General features: G+C 46.1%; 1 protein-coding gene across 1 annotated transcript; it reads right to left on the reverse strand.

Moving 5' to 3' along the window:
- Nucleotides 1–295: 295 nt before the first annotated feature.
- LOC127567962 (gamma-crystallin S-1-like) lies at nucleotides 296–10,528 on the reverse strand. Its single transcript, XM_052011207.1, has 3 exons — nucleotides 10,499–10,528; nucleotides 1,625–1,884; nucleotides 296–566 (listed from the first exon to the last, which is right to left on the reverse strand). Exons 1-3 carry the CDS (start codon nucleotides 10,526–10,528, stop codon nucleotides 296–298), a joined length of 561 nt encoding a protein of 186 aa, XP_051867167.1.
- Between the last annotated feature and the right edge of the window lie 4,695 nt (nucleotides 10,529–15,223).

The raw sequence follows: 15,223 nt of genomic DNA on the forward strand, positions 1-15,223 counted from the left end.
AACAAGGGTAATTTCAGCCAGGCACCATCTTCATGAACTTAAGTCCTGCTGGCTCTGAATACTTCCCAGGGAATGGGAAACATTTTGCAGTCAACTCGTAGACTTGAATGCTTACAGTGTTTCTTCATTTCTATCTGATAATTTGTTTCTAAATAGATAATAACATAATGTTTTGTAAACAAGTTTTGTGTGATAGTCCAGAAAAAAACAACTAATCAAAGTAATCAGGAAAAAGGATTTTTATTTATGCTCATGAATCTATCTACTTCACTAATTCTTATATTTCAGCAACATTCTAGAAGTCCCTCATGCGCCTGAAGGACCCAATGGTTGAGTTGTAGCCGCCCCAGTCACTGTATCTCCTGTATTCACTGGGTCTCAGGAAGTACTGTCGGCCTCTGTAGTTGGGCAGTTCGTAGAAGATCCAGTAACCATCCACCACCTGGCAGGAGTGGATGTCATGGTAACGGAATCGATCGTAGACAGAGGGACAGTCGTCCATGAATTCCATCATCTTCCCTCCAAAGTCAGGCCTCTCATAAATCCTTATTTTGTAGTTACCTCCCCTGTACTATAAATGAAACATATTATCGATTAACCAATGACACTTGTAGGTGTGATATGTGCCCGAAAGCATTCCACAATTGGACACTTTAGAACATGTCTATCAATGAAGGCAGAAGCTGAAATGAATTTAGGAATGGATTTATTATCCACTTACTAAATGTGAAGCCTCTAAGATAAAACTGAAAGGCATTTGAAAATGTTGTAAGCCATAAACTGTTGGGTAACTGTGAGTAGATTACAACTCTATTGCTATTAGCAGTTATGAGCTCCCATTTTCAAAATCTTTATAATGCACTGGAGAGCTTTCAGAAAAAAAATGACAGGTATATCATTGTGGAACAAGTATATCACAAAGAAAGACATCTAAATCTGAATTTAACTTCCTTCTACAAAATGACATTACTTTTTACAGCTTTAAAGGATCAATCAATATTCCAATATTATCTGAGGAATCAGGTGAATCTGCTGAATATGGCAATTGGTGAATATAAGTTCAGATGTAGTTCCACGCGGGATGTGCATGTGGCCAAGGTGGTTAATGATGCAGTTACCTCTACTTAATTTCAACGCTCGGTGATCCTAAAAACCCTTCAACAATAGGTTTGGAAGGAAAATATTTGCAGCTCTGCATGTGCATGGGAACAGCGCAAACCCAGTACTGTCTAAGCCACAGTGAGTGCGATCTCCAATTGGATCACTGGTTACTTCCACCACAACGTGGAAAAATACCTAACAAACATCTGTGCAACATTTATGCCAATTTAAAGGGAAGCGCCAATGAAGGAGCAACAAGTGTTTTAATTCAGCACCACTAATTCTTGCTGTTTCACGCTTCATTTCAGAATTATTTCCCAGATCTTAAACAGCACAAATCAGAAAAATTAAAGTGTGGATCTGTCACTAATGATAGAAAAAAATGGAAAGACAAAAATAATCTTAAATTTGATAGTATTACATAATTAATAAATTGACTGAGACTAAACTGCAAAAAATTTACTTAATATTGTTGGCAGGCTCTAACATACTAAGTGCACTTTATTTCAGATTGAAGGTTAGCGTGTGGCTCCTACTCACCTGTGGAAAGCTGCGACATGATTTGATGCAGTCATTGAATCCCATCCAGCGCTGATATTCGGGATATTCTCCTCTGCTCAGCACATACTGGTATCCCATGTAGTGGGGTCTCTCGTACACCACCCACCAGTCACTCTCAACGCGGATGGAGTTACAGCGGCTGAAGTAAGGGGACAGGTCGGCACAGTCGGTGCTGCACTCGTGGTGCCGACCCTGGAAGTTCCTGTCCTCATAGAAGATGATCTGTGGGAGATGAAATGACACAGGTGAGTGGTTAATTTCTTGATCTGATGGAAACACTACTGGCAAATCTGAAAAACATGAGAGCTGGTCTTGCCTTTCCCATTTTGAGCTTCACAGTGGAAGAGCAACCTGGATACAACACAGCTTCATATAGTTCGGTATTTATAAGCTGAAATAAAATGCCGCAGTAGGAAATACTTTTGTTATTCTAATGGTTACAGTAGTATATATCAGCAAAAAGACAAAGTTAAAATAAGACCTATTGGCACTGCAGACAAAACCCCCGATTCAGGTTTTTAGATGACCACAGATTCTTTTCATTCTGCTTTGATGCCATTTTAATTGTTCTGGGCCAACTGTTCAAAAACAAGTGCTGAAGATGCATCCATGTACAGTCCAGTCACGGCACTGGTACGGCTTTTGTTTTTACCTTTTCCAAAGATGAAGTATTACCTTGCTCCAGACCTCCAAAATATACTTCAATCTTTTAATACTCAATATACTGTATATTAACCTACACGCAACATTTATACAATACCATGGCACAGTGGAAGCCTTATTATGTTTATTTGTTCTGGCAAGGTATTCCATTTTTTTTACATAATTAAGATCAGAAACTGGCAGAGGGAGAAACATGGTTACTGCTTCAGCTCAATGACCTGTTCTCAGAACCTTTTGCTAAAACAAAACATAGGTCTGGAGGAGATGCAGTTGGGAATAGCAGGATCATCATCATTTGAAATTGTTGAACTCTGTGCACAGTCCAGGAGGCTGCAGTGCCCCTTGTTGTTGAAAGATGATGTGCTGTCCTTCAAGCTTGTACTGAACTTCATTGGCATAGTGTAGAAGGCTGAAGACAGAGCAGACAGGGTGGGGTGGAAGGGAGAATGAAGATGACAGGCTACTGCAAGCACGGGGTCTTGTTTTGCAGACGGGATGGAAGTGTTTTGAATGAGGGTCACATAATTGCATTTGGACGCTGATGCAAAGAGTCCACATTGTGAGTTGTGTATTCATAAATTAATTGAAAATGTACTAGAATTGTAAGAAATCATTTTACCTATTTGGGTGTAACAATAACTAAAAATTATAAACATTTATTTAAAGAAAACTTTCTTACTTTACTGAATTATGTGAAAAGGGTCTTATCATATTGGTCACCCCTCTCTATATCGTTGGTTGGCTGCATTAATTCTATTAAAATGAATATTTTACCTAAATTTATGTATCTATTTCAGGCCTTACCTGTTTTTATTCCTAAGTCTTTTTTTTGATTCCCTTGACTCAATTATATCTTCTTACATATGGAAAAATAAACATCCTAGATTAAATAAAGTTCACTTTCAGAAAGCTAAAAATAATGGAGGCTTTGCCTTACTCAACTTTAGGTTTTATTACTGGGCAGTCAATATACGAAATCTTACATTTTGGTTACATTATATTAATCATGAGGCCTGTCCAGTATGGGTTTCTTTGGAAGCTAATTCTGTTAAAAAAAATTTCTATTCTCTCTTTGCTTGGCTCTTCACTTCCTTTATCATTAAATAAATTAACTGGTAATTTGGTAGTTAAACATGCTTTGAGAGTTTGGTTACAATTTGGAAAATATTATGGCTTATTGAGATTTTCTTTGTCTAGTCCCATTTTTGTTAATTGTTTTTTTAAACCTTCCATGACTGACATAGTTTTTAAAGAATGGGATAGTTTGGGTATTACTTGTTTCCAGGATCTATTTGTTGGAGGAAATTTCGCAATGTTTGAACAATTGTCAATTAAATATAATTTGCCAAAAACTCTCTTTTTTCGATATTTGCAAATCAGAGACTTTCTCCGATCTCAAGTATATACATTCCCTATGTCTTGATAAGAACTTACTAGATGTAATTTTTAGTTTGAAGCCTTTTTATGATGGTTCAATATCCAAGATTTATAGTGGGTTATCAGGAATGAATAAGGTTCCTTTAGACAAAATTAAAAATGCTTGGGTACATGATCTGCAGATTTCAATTTCTGAGGAACTTGGAATAAAATTTTTAAACTGGTTAATACTTCGTCATTATGTGCGCGTCACTCCTTCCTTCAATTTAAAGTGGTCCATAGAGCTCACCTGTCCAAAGACAAGTTACCGAGTTTCTTTCTTTCTTTTTCGATCTTTTTATTAGTTTTCAAATTAATACAGATTGATATATAGCATCAATATTTATACATGTAATACAAAGAGATCAGGATAACAATCATAGCATACATAATCATAAAGAACAATAAAATATTAAAAAAATCTGTAAATCCAACGATCTCTTAGTAAATGAATATAATATAAAAGAAAGGAAAGAAAAAGATTTATTATATAAATTTAAGAAAAAACCCAAATCAATAAAAAAAATTATAAACTGTAGCGGTTGCTACCGCGGAATAAAACAAGACTCTACTCGGAGGATTGCCAAACAGAACTGGTTTATTTTCCTGCCTTGCGCAGGCCCTTTAAGGGAGAATGTTCCCGCCCAAAACAACCGGCAATAACGTAAGTCCTATGTCATCAGGACTTTCCTGCGCGCGGGTTCTCCCCGTCGCTCGGAAAGACGAGGCCCGCCGCCATCTTGGGCCTCATCGCTCCTACGCCGCGCGACCCGACTGCCGAGCCGGTTCGCCCGACTAGACGGTGAGTCGCCACACAACCCCCCCCAGAACCAGCGATACAGTCCCCAAGGTCCGTGGGCTGTGCCAGCTGCCGCTTAGGGGGGCGGCCTCTGCGTCGCGGCGTGGCAACCTCGACAGGCTGTTGCAGATCCAAATGGGCCGGTTTGAGGCGGTCCGCCGTGAAAACCTGTTCCCTGCCTCCAATGTCCAAAATAAAAGTGGATCCGTTATTCCGTATGACTCGGAACGGTCCCTCATATGGTCGTTGCAATGGCGCCCGAGGTGTGCCCCTGCAAACGAAAACAAACTTACAGTCCTGTAGTTTCTTGGGCTGGCAGGATGGGGCTTGACCGTGCCGTGAGGTGGGAATCGGGGCCAAGTCGCCAAGCTTCTCGCGCAGTCTTTGTAGGACTGCTGGGGGTTGTTCCCCTTGGTCCCGAAGGGCAGGTATGAAATCCCCGGGGACAACTAGTGGCGCCCCGTATACAAGCTCAGCTGACGAAGTGCGGAGGTCTTCTTTGGGGGCAGTGCGTATGCCGAGCAGGACCCAAGGCAGCTCGTCAACCCAGTTAGGACCCTTCAGGCGGGCCATCAAGGCCGATTTCAGATGGCAGTGAAAACGTTCCACCAACCCGTTTGATTGAGGATGGTAGGCCGTGGTGGTGTGCAGCTGCGTCCCTAGCAGGTTCGCTAATGCAGCCCAGAGACTAGAAGTGAATTGGGTGCCTCTGTCTGAAGTGATGTGGGCCGGAACGCCAAAACGTGAGACCCAAGTTGTGAGCAGTGCCCGGGCGCAGGAATCAGTTGTGATGTCAGTCAGGGGGGTTACCTCAGGCCACCTCGTGAACCGGTCCACGATGGTAAGGAGGTACCGGGCTCCTCTTGAAACCGGCAGAGGGCCCACGAGGTCGACGTGTATGTGGTCGAACCTCCTACGGGTAGGCTCGAACTGCTGTGGTGGGACTTTGGTGCGTCGCTGGATTTTTGACGTCTGGCAGTGCGGACAAGTCCTGGCCCACTCACTGACCTGTTTGCGCAGGCCATGCCAGACAAACTTGCTGGCGACCAGTCGGACAGTAGATCTGATGGACGGGTGCGCCAACCCATGTACCGAGTCAAAAACGCGTCTCCGCCAGGCTGCAGGGACTATAGGGCGGGGCTGACCAGTCGCAACGTCGCAAAGTAGGGTCCGCTGACCTGGACCAACCAAGAAATCTCGGAGCTGCAGACCCGAGACTGCGGTTCTGTAGCTGGGCAGTTCGTCGTCGGCTTGCTGTGCGTCAGCTAGGGCCGTGTAGTCGACACCCAAGGATAGGTTGTGGATGGTTGGTCTGGAAAGTGCATCAGCAACGACATTATCCTTTCCGGAGACATGTTGGATGTCAGTTGTGAACTCGGAAATGTAGGATAAATGTCTCTGCTGACGAGCTGACCAGGGATCGGAGACTTTGGAGAAGGCAAAGGACAGAGGCTTATGATCGGTGAAAGCGGTGAAAGGCCTGCCTTCTAGAAAGTATCGGAAATGCCGGACCGCCAGATACAGCGCTAGAAGTTCCCGATCAAAAGCGCTGTACTTCAGTTCGGGCGGTCTAAGGTGCTTGCTGAAAAATGCCAAGGGTTGCCAGCGGCCTTCGAGTAGCTGTTCCAGTACCCCACCCACCGCGGTGTTGGACGCGTCTACCGTGAGGGCAGTCGGGACATCAGTCCTGGGGTGTACCAGCATCGTGGCGTCTGCCAGGGCGTCTTTGGCCTTAACGAAAGCAGCCGCAGCCTCGTCAGTCCAGGTGATGTCCTTGCCCTTACCAGCCAGCAGTGAGAACAGAGGGCGCATGATACGGGCTGCTGCAGGGATGAAATGATGGTAAAAGTTGACCATCCCAAGGAATTCCTGTAGGCCTTTGACTGTGTCGGGGTCGGCAAAATGGCGGATAGCATCCACCTTGGCGGGTAGGGGTGTTGCCCCGTCGCTGGTGATTTTGTGGCCGAGGAAATCGATAGAGTCAAGTCCGAATTGGCACTTGGACGGGTTGATCGTGAGGCCGAAATCGCGGAGGCGGGAATACAGCTGGCGGAGGTGGGAAAGGTGTTCCTGGCGGTTACGGCTGGCGATCAGTATGTCGTCCAAGTAAATGAACACGAAGTCCAGGTCTCGGCCTACCGCGTCCATCAGTCGCTGGAAGGTCTGCGCGGCGTTCTTAAGGCCGAACGGCATCCGAAGGAATTCGAACAGGCCGAATGGGGTGATAATCGCAGTTTTGGGGACGTCATCCGGATGGACCGGGATTTGGTGGTATCCCCTAATGAGGTCCACTTTGGAAAAGATGCGGGCCCCGTGTAAGTTCGCTGTGAAGTCCTGAATGTGAGGGATGGGATAGCGGTCCGGGGTGGTGGCGTCATTCAGCCTGCGGTAGTCGCCGCAGGGCCTCCACCCTCTGGTGGCTTTGGGGACCATGTGCAGGGGGGAGGCCCAGGGGCTGTCTGACCTGCGAACAATCCCCAGCTCCTCCATGTGACGGAACTCTTCCTTTGCCAGGCGGAGTTTGTCTGGAGGTAATGGTCGTGCTCGGGCATGAAGGGGTGGCCCTGTGGTAATGATGTGGTGTCATACCCCGTGTGTGGGCCTAGAATTTGTAAACGAAGGTGCCAAAATCGATGGGAATTCGGCTAGGAGCTTGGCAAAATCGTCGCCAGAAAGGGAAATGGAGTCCAGGCGTGGGGCTGGTGGGCTGATTTCTCCCAGGGGATAGGTCCGGAGAGTGCTAGAGTGGACTAACCGCTTCCTTCGCAGGTCGACTAACAGGTTGTGGGCCCGAAGGAAATCGGCTCCTAGGAGTGGTCGGGCGACGGTGGCAAGGGTAAAGGTCCAGGTAAAACGGCTGCCGCCAAAGTGTAATTGAAGGGTACGGGTGCCGAAAGACCGTATCGTTGTACCGTTGGCGGCATTGAGTAGATGACCTGGTGGCCTGTCACGAGTGTTGCGGCCTGTCGGGGGCAAAATACTGACCTCCACTCCAGTATCAACGAGAAAATACCGTCCAGATTTCTTGTCCTGAACGAAGAGGAGGCTCTGTCGGCGGCCAGCCGCCGTAGCCATCAGCGGCGGCTGGCCCTGGCGTTTCCCTAAAACTTGCAGGGTGGGCGGCATCGACGGGCCTCCGCACCCCACCTCTGATGGTAGGAGCACAGCTGGTCACCCGTGTCGTCGTCTGCGTTCCTGGGGCGTGGTTGCTCGGTTGCTGGGGCCGGGCGAGGCGGGTGCTGGGCTCGCGGCCTGGTGATTTGACTGACGGACGAACCGCTCTCGCGCTTGGCCCTCCACAGGACATCTGCCCGGGCGGCCACCTCACGGGGGTTGCTGAAGTCGGCGTCAGCTAACAACAAGTGGATGTCATCGGGGAGCTGTTCGAGGAAGGCCTGTTCGAACATCAGGCATGGCTTGTGTCCCTCGGCCAATGCCAGCATCTCATTCATTAGGGCGGATGGGGATCTGTCCCCCAGGCCGTCCAGATGAAGCAGGCGAGCGGTGTGCTCACGACGGGAGAGGCCGAAGGTCCGGATCAAAAGGTCTCTGAAAGCCGGGTAGTTATCTTCCTCCGGAGGCGACTGGATGAAGTCTCCAACCTGGGCGGCTGTCTCCTGGTCCAGAGAGCTAACCACATGGTAGTACTTCGTGGACTCGGAGGTGATCTGCCGAAGGTGGAATTGCGCTTCGGCCTGGTCAAACCAGATGCTGGGCCGAAGTGTCCAAAAGGTGGGCAGCTTGAGGGCCACTGCGTTGGCTGCTGCGCTGTCGTTCATTTCGCGGGTCCAAAAGCCGTTTGGACCGTCGGGGTCACCAATGTAGCGGTTGCTACCACGGAATAAAACAAGACTCTACTCGGAGGATTGCCAAACAGAACTGGTTTATTTTCCCACCTTGCGCGGGCCCTTTAAGGGAGAATGTTCCCGCCCAAAACAACCGGCAATGACGTAAGTCCTACGTCATCAGGACTTTCCCGCGCGCGGGTTCTCCCCGTCGCTCGGAAAGACAAGGTCCGCCGCCATCTTGGGCCTCGTCGCTCCTACGCCGCGCGACCCAACTGCCGAGCCGGTTCGCCCGACTAGATGGTGAGTCGCCACAAAACAATATAAACTAAACAAAAAAAACTTTTTAAAAAAAAACAAACAACAAAAAAAAGAGAAAAACAAAACTGGGTTAAAATTTCTCAGTAGAAACAGAGCAATATTATGTCGTCAAGTCCGTTCCTCCAAGTTGGAAAGTTATTGAAAGGGGATCTACATCATGTGAAAATATTGAATAAATGAACTCTTCCAGTTTCCCACTGTTCTTGGCGACTTTGTATGCATGAGCTTTTAGTTTGATACCTTCCTTTATTTCCCTAGTTATCCAAAGCTGGTTCTCCCCACCTTTACTGTCCTTGCTTTTAACTGGAATGTACTTTTGTTGAGCACTGTGAAAAATCTCTTTGAAAGTCTTCCACTGTTCCTCAACTGTCCCACCATATAGTCTGTGCTCCCAGTCTATGCTAGCCATCTCCTCCCTCATCCCGTTGTAGTCTCCCTTAGAACATAGAACATAGAACATTACAGCACAGTACAGGCCCTTCGGCCCACAATGTTGTGCTGACATTTTATCCTCCTCTAAGATCTATCTAACCCTTCCCTCCCCTATAGCCCTCCATTTCGCTATCATTCATGTGGCTATCTAAGAGTCTCTTAAATGTCCCTAATGTATCTGCCCCCACAACCTCTGCTGGCAGTGCATTCCAAGCACCCACCACTCTCTGTGTAAAAAACTTACCTCTGACATCCCCCTTATACCTTCCTCCAATCACCTTAAAATTATGTCCCCTTGTGTTAGCCATTGTTGCCCTGGGAAAGAGTCTTTGACTCTCCACTCAATCTATGCTTCTTATCATCTTGTACACCTCTATCAAGTCACCTCTCATCCTCCTTCTCTCCAAGGAGAAAAGCCCCAGCTCACTCAAGCTATCCTCATAAGACATGCTCTCCAATCCAGGCAGCATCCTGGTAAGTTTCCTTTGCACCCTTTCTAAAGCTTCCACATCCTTCCTATAATGAGGCGACCAGAACTGAACACAATACTCTTAGTGTGGTCTAACCAGAGTTCTATAGAGCTGCAACATCACCTCATGGCTCTTGAACTCAGTATCCTGACTAATGAAGGCCAACACTCCATACGCCTTCTTAACAACCCTATCAACTTGTGCGGCAACCTTGAGGGATTTATGGATGTGGACCCCAAGGTTCCTCTGTTCCTCCATGCTGCTAAGAGTCCTACGATTAAACTTGTATTCTGCCTTCAAATTTGATCTCCCGAAGTGTATCACTTCACATTTATCCGTGTTGAACTCCATCTGCCGCTTCTGAGCCCAGCTCTGCATTCTATCAATATCCCGTTGTAATCTACAGCAACTTTCTATACTATCCACAGCACTACCAACCTTTGTATCATCAGCAAACTCACTAACCCTCCCTTCCACATCCTCATTGAAGTCAATTATAAAAATCACAAAGAGCAGGGGTCCCAGAACAGATCCCTGCGGAACACCACTGGTCACCTTGTTTAGGCACAATATACTGGTTTTAGATCAAACTATTGCGCCCTCCATTTGTATGAGAAATTTAATCATACTATCGTCACTCTTTCCAAGAGGATTCTGAACTACAAGATCATTAATTTTACCTGTCTCAGTGCACAGGACCAAATCTAAGATAACATTTTCCTTTGTAGGTTCACTGACATGCTGTTCAAGAAAGCTATCACAGATGCATTCTATGAAGTCCTCCTCAAGACTGCCTTGACCAACTTGATTCTCTTTGACTCCCACCAACTTTTACCAATGCACCATAGAAAGCATCTGATCTGGATGTATCACGGCTCGGTACGGCAACAGCTGTGCCCAGGACCGCAAGAAACTGCAGAGAGTTGTGGACAGCCCAGCGCATTACGGACACCAGCCTCCCTTCCTTGGACTCTGTCCATACCTCTCACTGCCTTGGTGAAGCAGCCAGCATAATCAAAGATCCCACCCACCCGGGACATTCTCTCTTCTCTCCTCTTCCATCAGGTAGAAGATACAGGAGCCTACAACCACGTTTCTGTAATGGCCACTAAATCATACTCCTTTGTACTGATATGTACCACAAGTTCACTGACCTTGTTTCGAATACTGCGGGCGTTCACATGAAGTGCCCTAACACTCATTGTCCTTTTAGAATCTAATAATCTTTGTGTCTTTTGCACTTGGCTTTTCTGCCCTCCACTCTTACTTTCCTCTCTTCTAATTTTTGCTTTGGTCTTTGCGTTGCTTCCTTCTGTCTTCCTGCATGGATTCCTATCCCCTTGCCACATTAGTTTAAATTCTCCCCAGCAGCACTAACAAACAATCCCCCTCAGACATTGATCCCAGTCCTAGTCAGGTGTAGACCATCCAGTTTGTACTGGTCCCACCTCCCCCAGAACCAGTTTCAATGCCCCAGGAATCTGAAACCCCCACCCCTTCCTGCCCCACTGCTTAGGCCACATATTCATCCTAACTAAGCTGTTATTCCTGCTCTGACCAGCATGTGGCACAAGTAGCAATCTTGAGATTAGTACCTTTGAGGTCCTACTTTGGGCTTTGCTGGAACTGCATAAGAGGTCAAAGACAGAAGTTGGAGTGAGAGTGGGATGGAGAATTAAAAACTGGAACTGGAAGTTTAGTTTTGGAAATGCAGACAAGACCACATTGTGAACACCAAATGTAACACACCAGGTCAGAAGATGTGCAAGTGAATTGCTGCTTTATCTGGGAAAGAGTATTTGGGTCGATAGATGGTGGGAAGGGAAGAGGTGGATGGGTCGGCATTGCATCTTCTGCAATTGCATGCAAAGGTGCAGTGTCTAGTCCTAGTTTCCTGACCTAAGGAGGAATGTACATGCCACCGAGAGAGTGCAGTGAAGGTTCATTATATTGGTTCAAGGGATAGCGGGATTGCTATATAAGGGAAGATTGAATAGACTGGGATCTTATTTTTCACAGTTTAGGGAATGAGAGTTGACTTCATGAAACCGTACAAAGTTAGGGCTGAGGTGAGAAACCTCTTCACTCAGAAAATGATTGAGCTTGGGAATTCTCTGCCCCCACAGGGTTGCGGAAGCTTAATCCTTGTGTTCATTCAAGACATAAGTTGATAGATCTCTGGACATTAAGGGAATCAATGGAAAGACAAATAGTGTGGAAAATGGTGTTGAGGTCGAAAATCAGGAGGAGAAAGCATGGAGATCTAGATGGTCTGTTTGCACTATTTCCTATATTTTTATGTTCTTATATTTTGGCCTTATGATAGAAGACAGGTCACTATTGAAGCCTGAGGAAATCTTGCATTGATGTCCTGGGAATTGAATGATCGACCGATGTAATGTTCCATGCAAGATATGACTCCAACCATTGGAATGTTTTCTCTTTGATTCCCATTGACTTCAGTTTACCAGGGGCACCTTAATGTCACGCTTGGTCAAACGTTGCCTGGATGTCAAGGGCAGTCAATCTCACCTCACCTCTGGAGTCCAGCTCTTTGGTCTACATTTGGACCAAGGCTGCAATGAGGTCTGGAGCTGAGGGGTTCTGGCAAAACACAAACTGATCATTGGAAAGCAGGTCATCGATGAGTAAGTGCTGCACAGTAGCACTGTCAATCACTTTGCTGACAATTGAGTTTAGAGTCTTCTGGCAGTCATTAACTGGATTGAATTTGTTCTGCCTTTTGTGCACAGGACATGCCTGACCAAATTTCCATATATTTGTGTAAATGCCACTGTTGTGACTATCCTGGAACAGCTTGGCTATAGGTGCATTTAGTTCTGGAGTGTAGCACTTCAGTATTACAGCTAGGGTGCTGTCTGGTCCCAAAGCCTGTGCTGCATCCAGCTTGGTATCACGCGGAGTGAATTGAATTGGAAGAAGATTGGTTTCTGTGATGGCAGCGATCTCAGGAAGAACAGAATGGATCATCCAGTCTGCATCTTGAGCTGAACATGGATGCAAATGCTGTAGCCTTGCCATCAGCATGCATACACTGGGCTCTGCCATCACCGAGGATGGGGCTGTTCATGTTAGTGTGTGATAGTGTTAGTGACCTGATTGGTGCAGAGACCTACCTTCCTTATATAAGAGAAGCAGAGTCTAGCAGAGCGGTTGTCGGGGAATGGCCGTCGTCTGAGTGGTCTGAGTCAGGGTGGTAAGGCTTTGGCTCAACAGGCTTTGGCAAGAACAGGTAAGAGGCAAGATTTATAGAGCAGGGGTAAGTTACTAGTTCATTTATCTTAGTAACATTAGACAGTGCCATAGCAGTATGCATCTGGGATTAGTGTTATGTTTGGACTGCCAGATGCGGGGACCCTGGGAGACTACCAGCCTCTCTGAGGACTACATCTGCGCGAAGTGCATTGAGATGCAGCTCCTCAGGGATCATGTTAGGGATCTGGAGCTGCAGCTCGATGACCTTTGGCTGATTAGGGAGAGTGAGGAGGAGATAGACAGAAGCTGTAAAGAATTTGTAGAGAGTTCCTCTGTGGCGGTCCCCCTCAAAAATCGGTATCTCTTTTTAGATTCTGTTGGAGAGGATGACCCAACAGAGGAAGACCACGGCAAACGGGACTTTGGCACCGTGCCTGGTGCTGTGGTCCAGCGGACAAGGAGAAATGCAATGGTTATTGGGGATTCTATAGGAGGGGAACAGATAAGAGATTCTATGTACCCGACAACAATACCGGGATGGTGTGTTGCCTCCCTGGTGCCAGGGTATGGGATGTCTCGGACCGGGTCCAGAATATTCTGAGGGGAGAGGGTGATCAGCCAGAAGTCTTGGTACATGTAGGTACCAATGATATAGGTAGAAAAAGAGAGGGGGTCCTGAAGGAAGATTACAAGAAGCTAGGAAGAAGGTTGAGAAGCAAGACCTCCAGGGTAGTAATCTCAGGATTACTACCTGTGCCACATGCTAATGAAAGTAAGAATAGCAAGATCAGGCAGATGAATGCGTGGCTGAGTAACTGGTGCAGGGGGCAGGGCTTCACATTCTTGGATCATTGGGACCTTTTTTTGGGAGAGGTATGACCTATTCACAAAGGATGGGTTACACCTGAATTCCAAGGGGTCCAATATCCTGGCGGGAATGTTTAATATAGCTTTTGGAGAGGGTTTAAACTAATTTGGCAGGGGGAAGGAAACCACGGTGTTAGGATAGAGGAAGAGGTATATAGAAACAAGTCCAAGACAGTGTGCAGTGAAGATGGTAAGAAGGACAGGCAGGTGAAAAGACAGGATAATTTGCTGAACAATAGAAATACAGCGAAATCAGCAGCAGATACTGGTCTAAATGTACTATATTTAAATGAACGTAGCATTAGAAATAAAGTGGATGACCTAGTGACACAGCTACAGATTAAAAAATATGACATTGTGGCAATCACCGAGTCATGGCTTAATGACGGATGTGATTGGGAACTGAATGTCCAGGGGTACACAGTGTATAGGAAAGATAGGTGGGTAGGCAGAGGGGGTGGTGTGGCCCTGATGATTAATAATGATATCAAATCAATAGAAAGAAGTGACATAGGGTCAGAAGAAGTGGAATCCTGATGGGTGGAGCTAAGAAATGGCAAGGGTAAAAGGACAATAATAGCAGTTATACATAGGCCCCCTAACAGCAGCCGGGATGTGGACTAGAAGTTACAGTTAGGAATAGAAAAAGCGTGTCAGAGAGACAACGTCAAGATAATTATGGGGGATTTTAACATGAAGGTGGATTGGGAAAGCCAGGAATGCAGCGGATCTCAGGAGAGTGAGTTTGTGGAATGTCTACGGGATGGCTTTTCGGAGCAACTTGTTGATGAGCCCACCAGGGGATCGGCTGTTTTGGATTGGGTGCTGTGTAACGAACTGGAGGTGATTAGGGAACTAAAGGTAAAGGAACCATTAGGAACTAGTGATCACAATATGATTGAGTTCAGTTTCAAATTTGAAAAGGAGAAGCTGATATCAGATGTGTCAATATTTCCGTGGAACAAAGGAAAGTACAGTGGCATGAGAGAGGAACTGGCTCAAGCTGATTGGAAAAGTAAGCTAGCTGGAGGGACGACAGAGCAGAAATGGATGGAATTCCTACAAGAAATAAGGAAAATGCAGGATAGATATATTCCAAGAAAAAAGAAGCTTATGAGTGAAAAAATGGCACAAATGTGGATAACGAGAGAGGTGAAGGCTAAAATAAAAGCAAAAGGGAGGGCAAACAAGGAAGCAAAAATTAGTGGGAAAACAGAAGACTGGGAAACTTTTAAAAACTTACAGAAAGAAACTAAGAAGGTCATCAGGAAAGAAAAGATGAATTATGAAAGGAGATTGGCAGATAACATTCAAAAGGATACTAAGAGTTTTTTTAAATACATGAAGAGTAAAGGAGAGACACGGATTGATATAGGACCAATTGAAAACGGTGCAGGAGAGATTATAATGGATAACAAAGAGATGGCAGAGGGACTAAGTGAGTATTTTGCATCGGTCTTTACTGTGGAGGACATCAGCAATATACCTGATAGGGGGTCACAGGGGATAGGAACTGAGTTCAGTCAAGATTACTAGAGAGAAGGTGCTCGGTAAGCTAAATGGACTAAAGACAGATAAGTCTCTTGGACTGG

Source organism: Pristis pectinata, chromosome 1 (genome assembly GCF_009764475.1).
Source record: "Pristis pectinata isolate sPriPec2 chromosome 1, sPriPec2.1.pri, whole genome shotgun sequence".
Lineage (NCBI taxonomy): Eukaryota > Metazoa > Chordata > Chondrichthyes > Rhinopristiformes > Pristidae > Pristis > Pristis pectinata.